The sequence below is a fragment of the Ursus arctos genome, unplaced genomic scaffold (genome assembly GCF_023065955.2).
Source record: "Ursus arctos isolate Adak ecotype North America unplaced genomic scaffold, UrsArc2.0 scaffold_31, whole genome shotgun sequence".
NCBI lineage: Eukaryota > Metazoa > Chordata > Mammalia > Carnivora > Ursidae > Ursus > Ursus arctos.
Genome location: NW_026622997.1, coordinates 21497774 through 21522192, shown reverse-complemented (window position 1 = coordinate 21522192; position 24419 = coordinate 21497774). Strand labels below are relative to the sequence as shown.

Genomic DNA, 24419 nt, shown 5'->3' with positions numbered 1-24419 from the left:
ATCTTACCATTTTGGCTTTTACAGATTAGACTAGTTCTCTGAAATGTTTCTGTTATACCCATGGCTTTAGATCAAAGAAAGCTGGACCATGTAAAAAAAAAAAAAAATCATCCAAAGTATTAAATTCCTGGTTCCACTGCCATTTGGAATAAGTCACTATTGCTCAAGGTCTTTTATAATTATAAACCTGAAATAAATGTGTTAGGATGATTACTGAAGGTTCAATCAAATCACAGGTTAAAGGGCTCCTGCTTTAAAAAGCAAAACAAGACAAAACCTGAAACAATCACAAAGACAAACTGATTGCAAAACTGAAACTCCAACAAAAGAGATTATATAGAGGTGTCTGTGATATTATAACTATCCTCTCCCTGCCAACAAAGAAATTCCAAATTGTTCAAAATCGTATCAGAACGTTCCTTTTTAACTTTTTATTTTGAAATGATTTTAGACTGACAAGGAATTATAAAACTTAGGTAGAGTTCCTAAATCCCATTCTCCCCAGCTTCTCCTACTGTTAACACCTTACATAACTGTAGGTAAGAATTAAAATAATGAAATTTACATTGATATAAGACAAACTATCTGAGAGCCTTATTCCAAGCTTAAAAATTGTCCCACTTATGTCTTTTTTTTCTTTTCAGTCCAAGATCCCATTTAAGATACCTCCTTGCATTTAGTTGCCATGTCTCCTTAGTCTTCTCCAATCTGTGGCAGTTACTCAGTGTGTCTTTGCCTTTCATGACATGACCTTGACCTGTTTGAAGAGTCCGGGCTAGCTATGTCCTGCAGTGTTCTCCCATTTGGGTTCATCTGATGCCTTCTCATGATTAGGTTGAGGCTGTGCAGTTTGGGCAAGAATATCACAGAAGTGATGTTGAGCCATCAAGGAAGTACATGAGGTCAACCCATCTCGTTACTGGTAATGTTGACTTTTTAACTTGGTTACAGTGGTGTTTACCAAATTTCTCCACCCTTCGTAATCAGCAAGTATCTTGTTCTAGTAGAAATACATTTTGAGATTCTGCAAATATTCTGTTTCTCATCATACCTTTGCTCCACTAATTGTTCTATCTATTCATAATTCTTGCTTACGATAGTTATTACTGTGGTATTTGCTTAATGACGATTTTGTTTCCATCATTCATTCTGTATTTGTTAATTAGAATTCTACTGTAAGAAAGAGCTCTCCTGGGTGCCTAGGTGGCTCAGTCAGTTAAGCATCTGCCTTCAGCTCAGGTCATGATCCCAGGGTCCCAGGATCAGGTCCCACATTGGGGTTCCTGCTCAGCTGGGAGTCTGCTTCTCCCTCTACCCTTCTCCCTCTGCCCCACCTCACGCCGTGATCTCTCTCTCTCTCTCAAATAAATAAAATCTTAAAAAAAAAAAAAAACCTGTCCCTTATCCCCCATTTATTTATTTTTCATTTATTTATTTATTGTACTCAGTGGTTTCTAATCCATTAATAACCAGATCCACATTCAAGCTGTAAAAACAAAAATTTCCAAGTATCTTCTCAACTATCAAGAGACCACTTCCATCAGATCTAAGAAATTCTTATCTTGATTTAAAGTGATTTTTATTGCTATTTCTCCTTTGAACTTTATATTAATCCGCCTGTTAAACAAAATTTCTCTCTCCTCCAATCCAAGCATGAAAGACCACTTTTTCTCATCTTCATCATTCTAGAAATTCTTTCCAAAAAGAAAGAAAATTTAATCCAAAGAGAAAATAAACTCAGTTTAATTTTAATAGAATAAGAGTAGTAATATCAGAATAATAACAAAAAGCTACTAATTGCTCATAATTGCACTCCAGGTTGTTGGTGGGGTTTTTGTTTTTTTTTTTTTTTCTGGTAAAAATGAACCTGAGGATACTTATTAAATAATTAGTTCCTACTTTACTGCAAGTCTTCGATTTTCCATTCCACTCCAACTATAGCAAAGGATAAGCAGGACACTCAGAATACACATACATGTAATACACATACATGTGGGGCACTGTAACTGTTATACATGATGCTTAATCGGATACATCTAACATTCACAATGGAGGAGAAATGAAAAGTGAGGTATACCTTTGTTAGCTATATTAACTATGATCATAATATCTGAGCAGGTTTCACCACCTACATTGACACTAGCCCTACAAAAACTAAAGAAGGAAATGGCGGGCGTGGGGGGTGGTGAGTAGAGCCTGTTTGCCAGGGAAGCATTTATCCTGAAAGTGGTGTGTTCCCATAATACTGACCGTTGGTCAATATCTTATATATAAAATACAATATGTATATAAAAGATTATTTTTTTAAAGATTTTATTTATTTGAACGAGAGAGAGAAAACGAGAGACAGAGCATGAGTGGAGGGGGAAGGGCAAAGAGAGAGGGAGAAGCAGGCTCCCCGTGGAGCAAGGAGTCGGATGCGGGGCTCAATCCCAGGACCCTGCGATTATGACCTGAGCTTAACCAACTGAGCCACCCAGGCGCCCCTATATAAAAGATTATAATATATATTATCTTTTTAGTTACGAAAATGAAATGACTAAAACATTGTAGTTAGGAATTGGCTTCATGCAAGTACCATTCATCAAGGTCTAGAAAGCCAGGACCGAAGAGAAAAAGAAGAAAGAAAAGCCTAGTCTTCACTTGGGTTTGGCCCCTTAAACCATACTTCTGCTACTGTTGCTTTAAAACACTGAGACAGACCAAACAAAGAATACAAGAGATCAGTATATTTGAAGATGGACTTGACCACGAGGAGATCATTAGAGCATGTCAAAGCTTTGGCACTTTTTGAGGTGCTATGACTTGCAAAAATCTAGGCAAGAGAAACAGTCCTAGCCGTATGGCTAAGTGCCTTATCAAGCTAATACAAAAGCGACTCGGGTTTCCTGTGTCAACCCAGAAAAGAACTGCACTTCCTGACAGCCTCCCATTCATCACTTGAGTGGACTAACCACACTCACCTCTCCTTCTCTCCATACTAGATATTGAAACCTGCTGGAAAAAAACAGAGGGCATCACTGTCTGAGAGCCAGAAAGCAGGGCCCTCCTGGGAAGTGGAAAAGATGGCGGGAGCTGGGATGCCAGGGCAGGAATTGTTCTCACCGTTCTCCTTTCGCTGTTCCTTTCTCACTTGTTCTCCAGAGGCTTCAGGACACAGCATCCTCTGCCCTTCTCCCTTGGCTCCTCCATGGGTAAAAGGGATTTGCCCGTGTGCCCACCCATGTGACACATTCAACCCACTGCTGTTTACACTTCTTATAGTTGCCTTTAGTTGAGGAAGCAGCTTAGAAACAGAAACAGTATTCTCCACTTATATGCAGTTTTAAAGCAGAGCTTTAAATACATTCCAAAGCAAAATTCAGCTGGAACCCTAAAAATATTAATGCTGGCAGAGCCGAGGCCTTTATCCTTCGCCACCCCAAGGTTCGACTCTTGTGCGGCTAATACACTTCACAGCCAAAGGTTATGACAGACATACTTAGTCCCTTGCCCTTCAGATCTTTAAACCACAGCAAGAGGAATCTGGCTGCTGGCTGGGGCATCCTTATCTTCCCTCTGCCCCGCCTCATGCTGTGCTGAAGAAAGGGAAGGAAGAGTGTGACAAGAGGCTACAGCAAGGGGGTGGGTGGGGGGGGCTGTGCTGAAGGATCATTTGCGGGGAGCACGTGGCTCTCTAGAATTCCAGCAGCCTTTACCAAAGCCACACTCATAAACATGCAACGTGAGTTAAAATCTGTATTTATTTTGCAAATGCAGCTTTAAATTCCTTAGTACTCCACCCACCCCCTTCCTCTCTCCTAGTCCTCCGCAGCAACCTAAACCCCCTCCTATAGAAATTCTGGAGCCCCCATTCTTGGCACAAGCAGCTGCACCCATCCTTGCTCTGGGGCATGGGGGGGGGGGGGGCTCTAGCAGCAAGATGCAGGCTGGTCATTTCAGTGTTCCAGGACTTGAAAGGAGAACTGCCCTCCACTGCCAGCTGGCAGAGGGAAGAAGTTCAATTTCTCAGACCATGTGATGGTAGGCATGCACTCACCACTCAAATTTTATAGGGCCCAGACAAATGGCTCAGGCTCCCCCCGTCGGGATGGCGTGCTACTTCCCTAACACGGTAAGGGAACGGCTCCAGTAGTCATCACCTTTTTAACAGGGCTACGAACTCCCAGGGCCTTGCCCGAAGTAATGCTCTCAGAACAAAGAGTCTGCCTCCCACCTCTCGTAATCCCATAGGGGACAAGATTCCTAGCTCAGGTACATGAGAAAAGCCCACCACCAGCTGCAACTACCAGATGATGCAGGGAGGGCAAGTTTTACTTCTCCAGGGCCCCCAGCCTCCCACCAGCTTGTGTGACAGCTTTCTTCCAGAAGCAAACAGTACTTGGATCGGGCATTAAATGCTTTGCTAATGAAGCTATTGCTGATGAAGAAAAGTTAAGGGGCAAAGTCACGGCTGAGCTCATCTGGAAGCAGTGAGAAGGCAGGCAGGAGCCACAGTGAGCAGGGGCAGACGCAAGGAACACGGGCAACCACGTGGGCTGGATCTACACGGGAAAGCATTTGGAGCAAAGAGCTTAAATGCCTGGTGTCCCCTGAAGATGAAGGAATGTTCTACTTACATGCATTTTATAAGACAGTGAATGATGAAGAACCATGTATTGTAACATAAACAGCAGCAGCACCAAGGCGAGTCTTAACCAGAACTATTTTTAACATGCAAAGTGTATTTTGTGTTACCTGTATAATTAAACATTTTTTAAAAGGCAGAAGAAATAGTCGTAGAGACAGAATGCAGTCAAGCATAAGGCGGATAAGCCCATTATAATATACTCAATCATATCTGGATTAAAAGCTAGCTATTATAGGGGCGTCTAGGTGGCTCAGTCATTTAAGCATCCGACTCCTGATCTTGGCTCAGGTCTTGATCTCAGGATCAAGAGTTCAAGCCCCACAATGGGCTCCATGCAAAAGAAAAAAAAAGTGGGCTGCCTATCATAATAATAACTATAACTATACATAAGGAAAGCTTGATGTAAAGGAAGCCAGAAAGGAAGATGGCATAGCCCAAGTTCATGTGTGTGTAGTATTTACTTCGAAAGGAATGGTCCCATAAAACTGGTAAAGCTACCAGTATCTCTAACATAATGTTCTATCCATGTCTCAATTCAAAATGACAGACCGTTACTACCACCACTGCAATTTTTTACTCTGGGGGGGAGAAAAAACGTGGCCCATTGGTTAAGAACTTTGATGACTGTACATTCACACCCATCTTTAGTCAGGCTCTCAGCAGACCAGTGAGAACAGAATCGATCCGTGCCTTCCTATTCACCTAATGGGAAACAGACTTTGAAGAACTGAAGAAATACCATAGTTCAGAAGATGTGTTTGTTGTTTTTTTCAAATACCCTTTTCTAATTTCTAAGAGACATTATGGGTTTGTCAAGAACCTAGGGAATAACGTCAGCAGGAAAGAGGGAAGGTCATGGGACGCGTGCCTACCTCTGCTTCCTGCAGGGTCCCATGGTTCAGGCACACCGTGTCGGGGCAAGCAATGGGGGACCCACAGCCTTCCCGGATTGCCAGCTGCAGGTACTGTTTCAAGCACTAGGAGTTAAGAAGAAAAAAGACAATTACCCATTGCCTTACAGTAGCACAAAGGTTACATAACCGCCATTGGCTCCTCTTCCTTCACTGGCAGTCCTGGGGCTCTTGCACTCGGGAAACTGAAGTTATCACAAGTGTGAACACTAAGAGCTATTACCTGGGAAAGAATACAAGACAGGTCATTAATTACGTATGACCTCATCCTAAGAGCACTGAGTTTACGCAAGGCAACAAGTCAAACTCCTGTATGCTCACACATTTTAGCCACCACGGATTTGGGAAAGAAGAAACCGTCTTTTGCACTGATGGCAGAAGCCTTCTTTATAGTCTTTCTTTTTTTAACTTATGTGACTTCCTAGTTCCATTTTTACCTAGTGGTCCTCTCCCTCAAAGTTTGCCCAAAAGTAGAACTCTGTGCCTCTCATGCTGAGCGAGCCAAACAGAATCAAAATACAGTTGACCCTTGAACAACATGAGTTTGAACTGCGTGGGTCCACTGATATGCAGGTTTTTTCAATAAATACAATACTGGAAATGTATTTTCTTTTATGATTTTCTTGATAACATTTTCTACAGCTTACTTTATTGTAAGGATACAGTATATAATCCATATACAGAATATGTACGAATCAACTGTATATGTTATCAGTAAGGCTTCTGGTCAACACTAGGCTATGAGTAGTTAACTGTTGGGGGAGTCAAGTTATATGTGGACTTCTGACTGTGGGGGGAGGGGCAGGCGGGGCCCTTAACCCCTGCACTGTTCAAGGGTCAATTGTGAGATTAAGGCACTGACTTATCTAAGAAAACTCTATTTTATTTTATTTTATTTTATTTTATTTTATTTTATTTTATTTTATTTTATTTTATTTTATTTTATTTTATTTTATTTTAGTGAAAGAGAGAGCACAAGTGGGGTGGGGGGTGCAGAGGGAGGGGGAGAAGTAGACTCCCCATTGAGCAGGGAGCCCGATACGGGGCTTGATCCCAGGACCCTGAGATCATGGCCTGAGCCGAAAGCAGACGCTTAACTGACTGAGCCACCCAGGCGCCCCCATCTTTATTCTGTTTCCCTATCTGAAAATAAAACTAATATCACAATGGCATTATTTCAGGAAACTAATCACGTATTTACCTGATTGAAGTTACTGTTACAATGTATGACCGAAGCAATGACTAGAGCAAAGCATTTAAACCAGATTTGTACTTCTTCATGTGCTTGATAATTCCCTTCTTCAAGGAGCCCATTTTTTTCCCCTATGATATTCATCACAGAAAAAATGAGAAAGTAACCCAAATAGCCAAAATAGAAAAAAAATGTAAATAAACAATGCTAAATTCATACAATAGCATGCTGCAGAATCATAAAAAATATTTTCAAACGATGTGTAACACATGGGGAAAATGCTCCTGATTCAGTATGAATTGGAGAATAAGAGGTATCTGGGAGCAGGGCTCCTCTTGCAGACTCTTCCTACAGTCGACTCCGCTATGCTGCTGTATTTTACCTCTTATTTTCTTGTTTGAGAGAAGGGTGAACAATCACTTGCTCTAGAGTTTCGGTGCCAGACATGGTCTGTTGTGCCAAGAAGAAAGGGAAGCAGAAGAGAGCCATATCAAGGAAACGTGGGGAAGAATTTCGGCACACACGCAACACTCGGGAGGAACAGCAAAGCAGGCTCTCAAAAAGGAGTGTCACGCCCAGGGACAAATGAATAAATGATGTGAAGGCCTGTCCACCCGGCTCTGTTCCCGAAGACCTCTCTGCCCCCCATCTGCCACACAGCTGCCGGTGTGACCACCTTGATCTCCCCAGCTGCCCCTTGAAATTTAAGCAGAAAGACTCTAAAAATGTATGGTCTCTAGGCTCAAGGGGAAGGTATCTGGGAAGACAAAGTGAACCACGCACTGCGCGTGTATCAGAATATCTGGGCTCTAGCCATGATGATGGGGAAGTTACTTGAGCTGTGTCCCAGACCTGCTTCCCTTCACTGAAAAACCAGAAACGATAATATCTGTTATGGTTACCCCCAGGGTTTAAAACACACGCACATACAAAACACAAACGTGAAATTTCATACACAGGAACCCTTTGAAAAATTCACAAACTGAAGAATATTTGGTTTTATTTCTCCCCCGCTTCACTGGATCTTGGACGTTCTATCAAAAACTTTGTGGGGAGGGGCGCCTGGGTGGCACAGCGGTTAAGCGTCTGCCTTCGGCTCAGGGCGTGATCCCAGCCTTGTGGGATCGAGCCCCACATCGGGCTCCTCTGCTATGAGCCTGCTTCTTCCTCTCCCACTCCCCCTGCTTGTGTTCCCTCTCTAGCTGGCTGTCTCTATCTCTGTCGAATAAATAAATAAAAAATCTTTAAAAAAAAAAAAAACTTTGTGGGGAAATGTTAATCCTTTGACCTTCTGAGATTATCCTTTCTCCACTCCCTTGGGCGAACCAGTTAAGCCACTGTGGTCCACAAGCATCATAGAACAGGTATTTGTAACAGAACAGCATACACACCTCTATTCAAGCCTCTCTTTAGAACCATTTGCATCTCTAGGAAAAGCGTAGAGTCAAATAGAAACCAAAAAGACTGTGAGTCTTTAGGAGCAGAAAGAAAGAAAGAAAAAAAGGAGGGAGGGAGGGAGGGAGGGAGGAAGGAAGGAAGGAAGGAAGGAAGGAAGGAAGGAAAGAATCATTTCAACTTCTTTTGCAAACTTGTAAAGGTGAAATCTAAGCTTTCCCAAGAGTTTATCATAGATGTTCTATAGTTTTGTTTTGTTTTTTTAAGATTTTATTTTTATTTGTGAGAGAGAGAGGCAGATGGAGGGAGCCAAATGCCACTGAGCAGGGAGCCCAATGTGGGGCTTGATCCCAGGACCCTGAGCCAAAGGCAGACTCTTAACCAATGGAGCCGCCCAGGTGCCCCTGTCCTATTCGTTAATGTAAGGTTCTTAGGTGCATCCGTGACATGCAAAGCCAGTAAATTCTGAAGCTGCCAACAAGGGCTTTCCTGGCCCCAATATTACATGACCCATGATTTTAGGAGAAAAGTTAGAGCTATATACACAGACTACAGAGCATAAATATATACACGCCCTTTTTTTAATTCTAAGAAATAATGGTCTAAGGCAGAGAGGGGTAGGACGAGCGACTGAGTGCGGGGACGGCACAGGCACCTGCCGTTCCATCCCCGTGAGCGTGCGTTTCTAGTCGGAGGCCAAGAGGAGCAACAACGAGCCCTGGTTATTGCTTCTTGTTGAATTTTCAAGCACCTTACGTTGGTTCCATGGCCTCCATCAGCTTTCACTAAGAATTTAATCTCAAGCCCTCCATCTCTTCCCCACTACCTCTGGCTGACGCACAACAGAAGCAAAAACATTCACAGGAATCCCGCTGTACCTGTTATAAAACCTCAGTAAATGGCTAACAATTCTGGAAGAAACTGGCATCTAGACTGTAAATAAAGACAGAAAGAAAGAGGGGGTAAAAACTACCATCATTTAGTCACATAAAAAAAAATTACATTCCAGGTAGACCGTCTCTGCTTTGCTGTCCCGCCCGCAGCTCCCTTGCAGTGTATTCGGTAAACTTCTATCTCCTCTCTTCTGTCCTAGGTGAATTCTTTCACCTTCACCCCATCTGGTCGCCCCACATTTGTGGGCCCTTCCGGGGATCCTCTGCCGGGCGGAGGGCCTGGCCTCTTCCCGGATTCTCTGGGGATTTCTTGGGACTTTCCCTGGGTGCACCCAACAGACTCTAGTACTCCATGGGGAAACTGAGGACCTCAGGCCAAGGTGACTCCTGGATGAGGCTCAAAGCCCCAGAGCAAGCCACCAGAGTGCACTTGCCAGAATGGGTGAGGGATTTCCCCTCTGGGCCGTTGGAGAAACCCACACCCCCACTCCTTTTTCTTGTGCTTCCAGCCCTTGGCCTTGGCCATCTAACCCTAGCACTTCCCAGACAACTGAAGGTCTCTGGCCAGGGCAGCTCTTCGGTGTGGTCTGAAGGTCAGACGGTCCCCGCCTATGACGGTGAAGAATCCCTTCTCTCTACTCTCCCACTGCCCCCTCTGAGGTTCCCCCAGCACGTGGCACAGTTGGCCACGGCAGCTCCTCCGGGGCAAATCTGCACACGTGGAGGACTCGTGCCTGACTCACAGCCACCTTGCTTCTTTCGGGCCCCCACTTTCTCCTCTCTCCCCACGGGTCTGGCCACCATCTTGATCTACAGGCAGAATATGCTCTTCCTCGTCAGAGAATCCAACCATCCCACTCAAGGATGATGAGTCAACAAGGGTTCCAGCCCATGCCCTCATGGGAGTACCCTCCTGCTGTACCCCGTGGACCTGGCCACCACGGACTTGCACTTAAATCCCCCATCAGCGTGTGACTCTAATACCAAGCTCTGGTCTGTAACTGCACGGAATAACCTGATGGACCAATAGGTTTAGGTGGGGACAAGGTGTCTCGTCCCCCCACCCCCGTCCAACAGGAAGCAGCTACTGAAGATGAGACCTCCTCCAACCAAATGTCAAAGATGTGTCATTGTCGATCTGTCCTGGGGAGTGTAGAGACTGCTTTTAGGCAACAGGCTTGAGCAATGGAAACCACAGTAAGGGGAAAGGGCCCACCGTGACCACCAGGCTGAAAGCAAACAGGCTCATTAAGTGACCCACGTCAAAAGAGCCATAGGCTCTAGCTGACCAGTGGGCTACTTACAACCGAGCACAGGTACCAAAAAAGGAAAATTCAGTATGTTCCCATACCTTCTCACTTCCCCCCTTCCCTAGAGCCCCCCGCCACTGCCTCCTGACAGTCTCTCCTTTGCTGTTCCGCCTGCCGCTCCCTTGCAATGTATTCAATAAACTTCTCTCTCCTTAAAAAATTACATTCCATTAATAATAGCATTGAACAGATGCCTAAATATGCAATTTTCGCAACAGCTAACAAATTCTAAGGAAAATGTTTTAAACAGAACTTTTTGAAAATTCTGATGACCCACAAAAAGAAAGAAACAGGTTTTTTTCCTTTTAAATAATAAACTTTCCACTTAGTATGGTAGAACACAGAAACATTTTTAGGCCATGAAGCGTCATGTACAATAATAACGACTATTCTTACCCCCAAATCCTGTCCTCGTGCTGCATTTTCTGTCTCTGTGAATGACTTTTCCATCCACCCAGCTGCACAACCCAGAAATGTATGGATCACCTAGGACACCTCTTTCTCTTACCCTGTATCCAATAAATGCCTACTAGATGTCTTCACCTGGCTGTCTAACCAAGCCCTCGTTATTTAACAGAGCCTTTCAATCTACCGTCCCCCACATACCAGCTTCCCCACATCCCCAGTCTTCCCCATCTCAGTAAATGGAACCAATTACCCAGTTACTCAGCCAAAACAAAAACAAAGACATCCTTGATTCCTCTTTTCCTCAAACTCTACAACCAAAACATGTCCCCACACTAAAGCATTTCTCACCACTCCTGCTGCAAACTCAAGTCCCCGTCACCCCTTCCGGAGACGTCCGCAACAGCTTTCTTGCTGGTCTCTACTCCACACAGTAGTCAAGGTACTCTTCATACATCTTTCTAAAATATAAATCCTATTTTACTCTCCTGCCCCAAACCCTCCAATGAATGTACATCTCATTTAGATGGCCTCTCCAACTCCTTACCATGGCTCACACAGTCCTAACTTGTTCCGACTCCTGGCTACTGCTCTGAGCTCATTTCTACCACATTCCCCCTTTACTCTGGGACTATGAACTTGCTCACTATTTCTTCGACATGTCACACCTGCTCCCGAATAAGGCCTTCTTTCTTGGTTGGTGCCATTTCCTCTCCCTGGAATGTCCTTCCCCCAGATGGCTCACTCTCACGTCATTCAGAGCTCTGCTCAGTGTCACCTCCTCAGACAGGCCTTCACTGGCTAAAAAGGCCAACCTTCCCTCCCCTATCAGGCCTCCTGGCCCTGCTTTATTTTTCTTCATAGCACTTTCTATTACCTAATGTTATTTACCTGTGTATTATTAGGTTGCCCCACTAGAAATTCAGCTAGAAGAAGTACAGGGACATGGCCTTAGTCTCTGGTGGATTCCAGGAAAAGATGTAGAAGGTACTACAAACACATTACTGGGGGACTTAATAAATTCCAAAGTCCTACCCATATCATGTCCTAAGTATTGATTCGGCCTATTCACCTCTCTCAATCTCTTCTGCCCCATCCTTAGGCCACTTTCCATTACCTCTTACGTGGGTTTCTGCCTTAGTCCATTCACTAGTCTTCCTGTATCTGTTTTTGCCTCCTTCTAATTAATTCTCCACACTGCTGGCAGAAGGAACTTTAATAAAATCTAACTGATCCCTTCTGTCATCTGCTTAAAACCCTTCCAAGGCTGTAAACAGTCTTTATGTCTCCTTTGTAGCACTTATGACAATTAGGACTTAAAAATTAGGTGTATATAGGGGCGCCTGGGTGGTTCAGTCAGTTAAGCATCTGACTCTAGATTTCAGCTCAGGTTATGACCTCAGGGTCCCAGGGATCAACCTTCATGTTGGGCTCCATGCTGGGCCTGGAGCCTGCTTAAGATTCTCTCTTTCCCTCTGCCCTTCCCCGCACCTTAAGTGCATGCATGCGTGTGTGTGCACACGTGTGCGCGATCGTTCTCTTCCTCTCTCTAAAATATTAGGTGTATATAATTATGTACCCCCAAAAGTCTCACTCTCTCCACTCAGTCCACCTATCAACATTACCAGAAATTTCAACCTTTAGATTTCTTTGATTAAAACCCTGTCTCTGGGGGCGCCTGGGTGGCTCGGTCATTAAACGTCTGCCTTCGGCTCAGGTCACGATCCCAGCATCCTGGGATCGAGCCCCACATCTGGCTCCCTACTCAGCGAGGAGCCGGCTTCTACCCCTCCAACTCCTCCCTGCTTGTGTTCCCTCTCTCACTGTCTCTCGCTGTCAAATAAATAAATAAAATCTTTAAAAAAATTAATAAAATAAAACCCTGTCTCTAGAATAATCCTGTCACCATTCACAAATAATTAGGACAGGAAGATAGTCAAATGAGGCAGTAGTTTTCTAGCAGAGGGCAGGGCCTTGAAGAAAAGGATTGAAGACCAGGTATGTTTCTATGGACAAGAAACACTGGGAACTATGGGACACTAATGGGAAGGGCAGCTGTGATATTATGATTTATAATAAGAAATATGAATACATTCTTTCTGCTTCTAGCACAGAGCTTCTAAAACCCTTGGAATCTCCTAAGTGGTGGGAGAGATAAAAGGTATCTTTTGTTATGTTAAGGTGGTGACTTTGGGAATGCCCCTAGGTCAAGTGGGGGCTGGTTGCCAGTGGAGAGCTGGAACTTGTAGTCCTACCCATTGACCTCCAGGGAGGGGAGCACGGCTAGAGGTTACATCATGGCCACTGGTGATTGATTGAATCAGTCATGCCTGTGGAATAAAACCTCCTTAAAAACCCAAAAGTCTGAGTTCAGAGAGCTTACTGGTTGGTGAACACATGGGGACTTGGTAAGAGTGCTAAACTTAGGAGGGCTTGGAAGATCCGTGCTCTTTCCCCTCACCCTCCCCAATGCATATCTTCCCTCTGGCTGTTCCTGAGTTATGGCATTTTATAATAAACCAATCATCTAGCAAATAAATGCTTCTGTGAGTTCTCAGAGCCGCTCTAGCAAGTTAATTGAAGCCAAGAGGAAGGTCATGGGAACCTATGATTTACAGCCAGTTGATCACAAGTGCAGTTAACAACCTGGGCTTGTGACTGGCACGCAAAGTTGGGAGACTTCTTTGATCCAGACTTGTTGGGATAAATGTCTATTCCGATCCTTTGCCCATTCTGAATTGGGTTATTTGTGTTTTTATTATTGAGTTATAAGACTTCTTTGTATATTCTGCAGGTGTCCTGCATCAGATATGATTTGCAAATATTTCATCCCATATTGTCAGGTATCTTTTCATTTTCCTGAGGAGGTCCATTGTAAAGGTTTTTAATTTTGATGAAGTCCAATTTTTTTTTTCTTCTGTTCATGCTTTACCTAATCCGAGGTCATGAAATTTTTTCTACTTCCCATATTTTCTTCAAAGAGTTTGCAAGTTTAGCTCTTAGAGTTAGGCAGAAGCCGTTTGAGTTAACGTTCGTCCATGGTATGAGGAAACAGTCCAGCTTCATTCTTTTGCAAAAGGTATCCAGTTGTCCCAGCACTATTTATTGAAAAACTATTCTTTCCCGCTTTGAACTGCCTTGGAACCCTTGAGGAAATCAACTGACAATAAACGAGAATTTATTTCTGGAACTGTCAATTCTATTCCATTGATCGATCTACCTATCCTTGTGACAGTGTGACATAGTTTTATTATAGTGCTACAGTATAGTAACTTTGGAGATGAGAAGTGAGCTCTCCAACTTTGTTCTTCTTTTACAAAATTGTTTGGGCTATTCTATTTCCCTCAATTTTCCATGCAAATTCTAGGATACGCTTGTCAATTTGTGCAAAGAAGGCATTTGGGATTTTGATAGGATTTGTACCTGTAGATCCGTTTATGGCCATCTTAACGACACAGGCACACCTGCTGTACTGTGCTCCGCAGAGAGTACATTTTTACAACCTGCAGGTTTGTGGCACCGTTGGATCCAGGAAGTCTATCGGCACCATGTTTCCAACAGCATTTGCTCACTTCCTGTCTCTGTGTCATACCTTGGTAACTCTTGTCATATATCAAAACTTGCCATATTTCATTATTCATTATATTTGTTAGGGTGATCTGTCAGTGATTGTGACTCATTGAAAGCTCAGAGGATGGTTAGGCATTTTTTTTAGCAATAAAGTATTTTTTCATTAAGCAGTGTGCATAGTTTTTTTAGACATAGACACCTAAAAGACTATAGTGTAAGTATAAGACTATAGTGTAAACACAACTTTTACATGCACTGGGAGATGAGAGAATTCGTTTGGCTTGCTTTATTGCAATATGTGCTTTATTAAGTCTGGAACCAAATCCCCAATACCTCCTAAGTATGCCTGTATTGATCCTTGAAGAGGGAGTGTCTTTTCTATTTAGTCTTCTTGAATTTCTTTCAAAAATGTTCTGTAGTTTTCAGAATATAAGTTTTGTGCTTCTTTTGTTAAATTCATTCCTAAGTATTTTATTTCTTTTGAAATTATTGTTAATAATTGTTGTTTTAATGTACCATTATTGTATTTTCCTTTGCTAGTGTATAGAAATACAATTATTTTTTGTATATTGATCTTGCATTCTGTAATCCTGTTAAGGCGGCATCGGTGTTTTTTGTTTTTTGAAAGGTTTTATTTATTTATGTGACAGAGAGACAGCCAGCGAGAGAGGGAACACAAGCAGGGGGAGTGGGAGAGGAAGAAGCAGGCTCCCAGCACAGGAGCCCGATGTGGGACTCAATCCCGGAATGCCGGGATCACGCCCTGAGCCGAAGGCAGACGCTTAACCGCTTAACGACTGCACTACCCAGGCGCCCCAGGCATCAGTGTTTTTAAACTCTGTGATTCCAATATGCAACCAAGTCCAAGAACCTTTAGTTCAATACAATCCATGCCCTTGAGTCTAATCAAGGAAGATCCGTCCATCGTCACAGCCTTTAAGTTATTTTGTAATATTCAGAAGTATGACCTCCATAGGAAGGAAGGACTCCTTTCTAAACAACATCTCCATTGAGAATGCATTGCATTTACCTAGTTCCAGAAGAAACAGTAAAGGAAGCCTAAGAAGGAAGTTTTATATGTTAAAGTTAAAGCTCTGACTGAGATCCTTTAAATACTTTACCCAAAACAGCGCTGCTACTGTTTTTGGAAAAAGGTACTAAGATCCACCTTGTAAGTTTGAGAACAGTCATTCAATATGGGAGACTAAATCTGGCCCCCAATCGAAAGTACCTCCATTCCCACCAAGCAAGAGCAATCAAACACTTCTATCTTTATCTCAAGTGATCATGAAACACCTAAATTAAGAAACTCAGTGACGGAAATAGCTCTGAAGAGAAATCCACTGGAAATGCTGCAGACAGATCCAGTCCTCACAATGAAGTGAATCAATCAATCGTGCTAGATTGGAAACACCTTTCAACCAGAGCGGGGAGCAGGCATGAGCCTGGGAAGGATCTGCTTTCAACACGAGTAATTCAACAGCTCCCCCATTGACCGTTCAGAGGCTCTCCCTTCTATCCCAGCAGGGTTGCTTTTCTTAACAGAGGGGGCCCCAGTTCTCCAGCTAGTTCCAAAGAGATCCTTGTATGCCAGGTGCTTACAACACAGTATACCCAGAAAAGCAACCGCTGATTCCAGGAGAACGAAAATCAGAAGGCTTGCCAAGTTTACATCCTGCCATTTCCTCCCAAGAAACGTCAGACCTCAGAACTGCCAGCCCTAAGCTGGCCCCAGGGCCCTCGCCAACAGGCCCAGGACAGGCAGTGAGAATGAGCACAGCCCAGATTAAACAGCGGGCAATTCTGCTGAACTCATTTATCACTTTCTCCATACTCCTCCTGGGCACCTAACGAGTCCCTATTTTAACTCTCAGGGAGCCTTTCTGACTATCCTAGAATGCACAGAATTTCTCAGCAATACAGAAGGAAACACACCCCAAATAACAAAGGTCAAGAAATCCCTTCAGCCATGATGTAGGGCTGTGCAAGTTACCTGCATCAAATATATCCATTCAACCAGTCCAGGTAAACACAGTGAAAAATGTAGTACCTTCATTCTACTAGAGAATGCACAATATCTCTCCGTTTTATCCCTACAAAGGATAGAAGGATAAATGGATGGATAGATGCATGATAAAGCAAGTAGAGTAAAAATTTAATGTTGGAATCAGAGATGGGAGGAATATAGATATTCATTGTTAAAATACTTTCACCTTTGTTGTATGTTTCAACAGTCCCGTAACAAACTGTTGTATACATTTTTAAGCTAAAAAGAAAAAATATTTACACCATTTTCCAAATCTCAGATTTTAATGTTCCTTAAAGCAAGAATCATTTATGTTATATTTTATATAAAACCCCAATATCTGTATTGTATTTAAACCACAGTTTGGAATAAATTATAGTGAAATAAAATCTTATTAATGAAAATTAATAGTGGCAACATTAATGATTATTGAAATTTTTGAAAATGTTCAAGAATATTTACATTGTATAAATGAGAAAAGCTAACTCATCGTTGATTACATTTTTTTTCCTGTAGGATATAACCTACAAAGCCAGCATGCAAAATGGGTCACATCAATGACCCAGAGGTTAAACAATAGTGATGCTGTTAATTTCTTCAAGAGGATATTGTTTCTCTACATCGACTACTAGTTAGAAATGACTTACTTTCAGTTTGGCATAGACATAAGCCTTAAGCTGGGGGCGCCTGGGTGGCTCAGTCGGTTAAGCGACTGCCTTCAGCTCAGGTCAGGATCTTGGAGTCCTGGGATCCAGATGCTGCATCCTGCATCCGCATTAATGCTCCCTGCTCAGCAGGGAGTCTGCTTCTCCCTCTGCCCCTCCCCTGCTCCTGCTCTCTCTCTTTTTCTCTCTCTCACTCATTCTCCCTCTCAAATAAATAAGATCTTTAAAAAAATAAATAAATAAGATCTTAAAAAAAGAAAAAAGACATAAGCCTTAAGCAAACTTCCTCCTTGGCTACAATTACAAAAGGGAATTTATTAGATTTAAGAAATGTGAACTCTGAAAAAGCTGGACTAACAGTGACTAGGTTGAATGTGAGCCATCTTGTAATATTCAAAAGTAATTTAAATGATTTTGTTCAACAACTTCATAGCAAAATCAGAATATCTTTCTACCTATAATAGAGATGGTAACAAAATTGCAACCATTCCTCATCTCATCTTTTTCCCCCAAGACTTTATTCTGCAAAAGCAGAAATGTTTTCGACATTCCTAAAAAGCAAATTTCTAGAAATCGGGGGGGGGGGGGTTATAGGTGGTGCTGACTTGCACTTTAATTGCCCTCTTTTGAGTCAGTCTTCTTTTTCTTTCTCTTAGTAAATCCACAGCCTTGCATATCCAAGACTGGTCTTGACTGTCTTGTTAAAATCTAACCTACTTACTGGCCTTGAAAAGGCACTTTCCAATTTCTCTTTAAGTTTTATTTATTTATTTATTAAAGAGAGAGAGTGCGAGGGCTGGGGGAAGGACAGAGGGAGATGGAGTCTTCAAGCAGACTTCTCAGAGAGCAGAGCCTGATGCGGGGCTCCATCTCAGGACCCTGGGATCACGAACTGAGCCGAAACCAAGAGCCACCCAAGTGCTCCCAAATATTCTGAGGTAGCGCCATAGTCTGGCCAATTAGACTATTAAGGCAAAGATCATAAGTCAAAGCCATATGATGTTTCAGAAATGTGTGTCAGTGCTCACAAAAGAGACAGAGGGAGTCTATGTATTTGACGGCACAAGAGAGTGAGCAAATCATATGTACTTCACCCAAAGGGTGCTCTGCAAAGACCCTAGACCAGGGCAGCCCCCCTGGAGGAGGAGCTGAAACTCAGGTCATTGCGCTCCTCCCCCAGCATTTCTGACTTCGTAGGTGGGGCTCCAGAACTTGAAATTCTAACGCGTTCCCAGCGGCTGCCCTGAAGACTATACTTGCGGAACCCCTGGCCCACAATTGAAGTCCCTTACATGAGAGACGGGGGAAAGGTGGTCGATGGGGATGAGAGTATCTGCCAAACACCAACGGTAGGTGTGATACACATCTTAATATTCTCTCATTCACTCTTCACAGCAACTTGGAGACTGGTATTATCATCCTCATTTCACACTCAAGCATGAGAAAATACTGGGATATTTGCTACTTGAAAACACTACTTTTTTTCCTCAACACCATAAACTTTAAAGTCCTTCAAAGACTAGACATCATTCCATATGAAAACAACTTGGATAAACACCCGACCTAGGAAAAGCAGCTATTACAGCTATGAATTTCTTTTTTCCCACCGTGGTAAGTAAGGATCTCTGTGCTTTGGGGTCCCCTATCTATCCATTACCCTCAGCACACAGGAATCACTTGGAAACAAGTCCTCTAGTGACTACTAGTAACTTCCACAATGTGATGTGCGTTGGGTGTGGAAGAACATCAGTCTTTGAACGTGAAGGTCGGGCCCTGACGGTTGACTTTGGTTTCAACATCTGAATCTATACGACGTGTGCTGGGAGTTTCCAAGTGTGCAAAGCAGTTGCCTTAAACCTCTTAGCCCTTGGTGTCCCCAAATAATGTGCCTGATGTCACACAGCTGAGAGTTCACAGCACTTTGGTCTGGGGCTCAGTCCTTTGGTCTGGGGCTCCGGCCACACGTGTGTTCAGGTTCTATACGCTTTGGTCTCTGGAAAACTTGTTGGATTTTTTTTTTTTTTATTCAGTTGCTCTTTACATCCTCTTTGTACTAACTAAACTTTAATGTACATGAAAACCAGCTGTCAGTTTTGCATTACATAGGCCCTCGTCAAGCTTTAGAAACTACAGATAGAATCGATAGAATCGTAAAAACCTAATGATGGGGCTCTTCCATTGTGCGTGCTAACAAATAAAATTAAGGGAGCACATACGATGTCCTGGGCGGTATATTACGCATTTTCACAAACATCGCTCTTATCATCCAAACAACCCTATGATCCGGGAATTAAGAGTATGGATCTTGGGCAAGTAACTTAATTCTGTAGTGGTTTCTTTTTCTTTTTTTGAGAGAGAGAGAGAGTGTGCGCGCATGAGAGTTGGGGTGGGCAGGAGGGGGAGGGGCAGAGGGAGAAGGAGAGAGAGAAACTCAAGCAGGCTCCACAGTCAGCATGGAGCCCAACACAGGGCTCAGTCCCACGACCCTAAGATCATGACCTGAGCCGAAACCAAGGGTCGGACGCTTCACCAACAGCCGCCCAGGTGCCCCCGCACTGGTTTCTTAATGTGCAAACCGGAGGGTAAGAGTCAATAGGGGGAAAAAATAGTACTCTTGCATTTCACATATTACATGGCAGGTACTTCAAGGCTTTGCTTGTCCTTCCTTGATTTTTTTAATAGATGAATAAACTGAGGGTCAGAGACATTGAATAAAAACCCTCCACCCTACATTCATGTGGCTAATAACTCACAAACACCAAAAGAGTCAAACCAAAAGGACCTCCCTACGGGGGTGGGAAAACCATTGAGGCTTTTGGTTAACACAGAGCTTATGTATTTCCCTGAAAATGAGGTATTGACCGGGTCTAGCCTGATCCCAGGAGGTGCCACGCCCAACTGAAATCCACCAGGATCAAAGTGCAGAGATCCACCCAAAGTGCAAGGATCCACCAGGATCCTTGATGCACTTCAATAGTCAGAAAAGGGAGCTTTAGAGTTCACTGAATTTTCTAGTGAGTTTCCAACCTCTTTGGCTTCAACCTGGCTCCATTTTTATAAGTTCCTTTTCCTACATAGTAACATCTGATCAGGGAACATAAACTCTTCTGTGTGATAATGCCCCCCTCACCCGCATTAGGACCGACATTATAAGCAGTATGTTCTTATTCATTCATGTCTCCAAAATACAATACACTTTTCTTGATAGGACCCATTTTTCTAGCTTGACAGTACTGTGGATACCAGGGTAGAAAATCAGCTGAAACTGTACTAGTACTGGACATACTGTGTATTTTTTAAAGACAGACTCATTAGATGAGCTTATTTTGCTACAATTTGCTTCCTCCTTAAAAGAGGAAACACTGATTAAACAATAAGATATGTTCTTTTTCACATCTCAGATTAGAGAAGGTAAAAAATTTGAAAATATCCGGAGTGTCAAAAAAAGGGGGCTTTCCTACCCATTCGGTGGGGGCTGTTGCCACAACAGTTTGGGGGTGGGACAATCTGGCAACATACCAATTTAAACTGCACATACCTTTTTATTAGGCACTCCTACTTCTAGAAATTTTTCCTAAATAGATACAGTTTCACAAGTCCAAAACTTTTCATTTATAATAGCAAACACTTAAAAAGGAAGGTGGGTCTGTATACTCTTACATAGAAGCATGCCCACAATACAGTTAAGTTAAATTTATAAATCTCAAATTAAAGAAAAATATCTATAGATAAAGATCCCATTTCTCTATTAAATGATGTGTATGAACATGTATCCATCCCTGTGTTCACATATTTGCACACAGAGAAGGAGTCTGGAAGGCGAACTGATCGTACAATCCATACGTGGGAAGCTTTTGTTTTTGTTTTGTTTTAAAAACAGCATGGGGGCACCTGGGTGGCTCAGTCGGTTAAGTGTCTGACTCTTGATGTCTGCTCAGGTCATGATGGCAGATCTCGAGATCGAGCCCCGTGTCAGGCTCCACGCCAGGCATGGAGCCCGCTTAAGATCCTCCCTCTCCCTCTCCCTCTGCCCCTTCTTTAATTTAAAAAGGAGAGCGCAAGGACAAATGGGGTGAGAAGGAAGAAACTAAGCAACCAAGGTTCCACACTATTTCTGACCACATTCTCTACCCCCCTCTGCATACACGAACTCGGTGAACCAAACTTTTACACTGTGGCTGAAATCAAAGTCTGGGACCCAAAGCCCTTCTAGGCTGGCAGTGGAAGAGAAGAGAGCAATTAGCCCCTGTGCCCTTTCCTCCTGCCTTGTCCCTTGGGGCCTTCATTTGCCTGCTGACTTCCCATTTCTACAAAAAGAGACACAGAGGAACTAAACACCCTGCACAGCCCACCCTGAAAGGACTGCGAACTTTGCAGAAGCAGTGGCATTAACTGCAGGAGCTCTGGTTCCGGCACCGTCACTGCTGCCGGACCCAGGCACTTTAGGAAACCGGCAATCAGGTGCATGATTGGAGGGCTGCGTGGGCCTCAAAATGTGAGCACACAAACCCCAATGTCTGTAAGGCAAGTAAACGAGGAACTACGGTGTAACGATTTCATGATCCTTAAAGTAGGGATATGTTTTAATGACCGATTTGGGTCATCACTTTATGGATGGAATGAGTTAAAGCACTTAGAACAACATCTCACGCTGAATCACGTGGACAAATGGTTGCTGCTATCCTTATGCAACAGTGGTCACTGGTGATGCCTTCTTCCTGGGCTTCTGCCCGCAGTGAACTTCAGGTCAAGGCTAAAACGGATCGTCGTCAGATTGCGGGAATGGAAGGCAATACAGATACTTGGTTGGTTTGGTTTTTTTTAAGACTTATTTGAGAGAGTGCGCATGAGCGGGGGGAAGAGGCAGAGGCAGAGGGAGAAGCAGACTCCCCTGCTGAGCTAAGCAGGGAGCCCAATGGGGGGCTCGATCCCAGGACCCGAGGATCATGCCCTGAGCCAAAGGCAGACACTTAACCAACTGATCCACCCAGGTGCCCCCGCAATACAGATATTTGTAAGAAATTTATTTGACTTGATTTTAATACTAAATGCTTTCAGAGCAGAGTTGATCATTTTTACACTAGGGTAACCAATGCCACCAGGTAAGAACCATGTTTGAGCTTTTCACCAATAAATCCCCCCAATCTAGTATTTTGCTTGTCAAAGTAAGTATTTGTTGACTCGTAATTGTCCTGACCAGGCCATGAGACTTCATTAGGAACTAAGCCAGTGGGGTATTAAAGGAAGAAAAGAAGAAGATGCTAGAAAGAAGGAAAGTCACAGAAGCCTGAGAGGCATCACCACGTAAGAGGCAGCAGAAGGTGATCTGGACAGACACGGTGCAACAGGACTTCAGCGTCAGCCCTAGGGAATATGATTCGAGCAGGAGTGCCTGAAAGAATGACAGGAGTGGCATTTTGACAGCAACATTTTAAAAAATCAGACATTAGTATCCAAATGCATAGGAAGGAGAAATTGGGACACGAAAATACTTTGCACACTCCAGACTTCAAAACTGCAGTCTGCCGTGATAAATACAGCATATGTGGATGAGGGGAGTGTTCTCCAAGATCTCATCGCCCCCCCCCTCGTTTGCTCCCTTCCAGACCATTCTCCACTCTGTGCCAGAGCCATCCTACCTACCCCGTTCCCAAACAAAGCCTTTCGGTGGTTCCATAATGCTCTTTAACAAGGTCTACAAGACCCTCCCCATCCTCCCTCTCCAACTTCATGCTCAAACACCCCCACACCTCCCACAATATGTTCCAGGGACGTCTCTCAGTGCAGTTCCTCAGTATGCCGCCCTTCCTTGGCTCTGTGCATTCACCAAGTGTGGCTGACCCTTCTCTCTGGGGCACTCTTCCTGTCCACAGCCTCACCAACACTGCCATCAAGCAACCTTCTAGTCCTCTCTCAGTCTTAGCCACTCAGGAAACCTTCCCTGACCTCCCTGAGTCTAGTTTAGGTGGCTTCCATTATGCTCCCATAGCACACTGTACTTCCCTCATCGGAGTGTCCGCTTCCCACGGGAGAACCGGACTGGTTACACCTATCCACCCAGGATACGTGGCCGTATCAACTGGAAGAGCAGAATAAGGATTAAGATGAGAACACACTGGGGCACCTGGATGGCTCAGTTGGTTAAGTGTCTGCCTTCAGCTCAGGTCATGATGCCGGAGTCCTGGAATCAAGCCCTGAGTCAGGCTCCCCACTCAGCAAGGAGTCTGTTGTCCCTCTGCCCTCCCCTGCTTGTGTGTGCATGCTTTCTCTCTCTCTAATAAATAAAATCTTAAAAAAAAAAAAAAAAGATGAGAATAGACTTACAGGAAATTGGAATAAAGATACAACTACGAAAGAATAAATAGAAAAGCTTTGGTGACTCAGTGGCTGTGAGGGAAAGTTCTCTCACTCTACTCCCACTTCTGCCTGCTCTCTGGTCATGGTTTGCATGTGTGGCCAGCCTATCGTATTCTGATACGTGGTTTGAAAAATTAAACTTTGGCAAGGTATGCTGTGGAAAAAAAAAAGACTCTCCACAAAACACCAACACAGATTGCCAACGTACCATCTTTTTATAACCTTCTTTGTGGAAAAGAAATTAAATCTTCCGTATTCCAGTACCACCCCCCCTTCCTGATACCATATGCTTTCCTAAGAGAATATAGAAACGCCTCAAGTACTTGTTCAGCCCATGATCAAAGTCAAGAACGTTGTGCAAATAAAGCTCATTCCAAAAGCTTGTGTCAACAAAAGGGTGGAGGGGTGGGGAATGGAGTTCTATTTAATAATATCCCCACAATGGATGGAGCACCGTGGGAGAATTTTTAATGAGCAATCTTGTCCTAACAATAGGATTAGCTTCATTCAAATAATATAGAGCTAGTGAGCAGAATAAAAATTATATTTCAACCAGTTTTGTTCTAGAGAGCAGACTAATAGGTAGACTTTATATGGAAATAGGTTTCAAATGGATATAAGGAAAGACAGCTTAGAATTTTAAATTCTGCAGAGGTGCCTGGGTGGTTCTGTCGGTTAACTGTCCGACTCTTGATTTCTGCTCAGGTCATGATCTCAGGGCCCTGGGATCGAGCCCCAAGTCTGGCTCCGTGATCAGTGGGGAGACTGCTGGAGATTGTCTCTCTCCCTCTCCCTCTGCACCTCCCCCCACTCACATGTGCTCTCCCTCAAATGAATAGATGAATCTTTAAAAAATAATAATAATAATTTAAAATTCTGTAATTGAAGAGTCAGTGTCATGGTATGTCCCAATCCTAGAGGTTTTCAAGCAAAATTTTGATGATCACACTAAAATTAGTAGAGACCTATGGACATACTAGCTGCATTCCAGGCCCTGGACTAAATGCTTTCCCCAGATTATCTATTGCAATCTTCTCGTAACCTTCGGTGATTATTATCCCTATA

General features: G+C 43.5%; 1 protein-coding gene across 6 annotated transcripts in view; it reads right to left on the bottom strand.

The window, feature by feature from the left end:
• RNF144B (ring finger protein 144B) overlaps window positions 1-24419 on the bottom strand; it is a 172265-nt gene that overhangs the window by 30782 nt on the left and 117064 nt on the right. For all 6 annotated transcript variants that reach the window (XM_048225688.2, XM_048225687.2, XM_044388779.3 and 3 more), the window contains exon 3: window positions 5503-5607. In XM_048225688.2, coding sequence (XP_048081645.1) covers window positions 5503-5607 — 105 coding nt within the window. The remainder of the gene's footprint in view (window positions 1-5502; window positions 5608-24419) is intronic.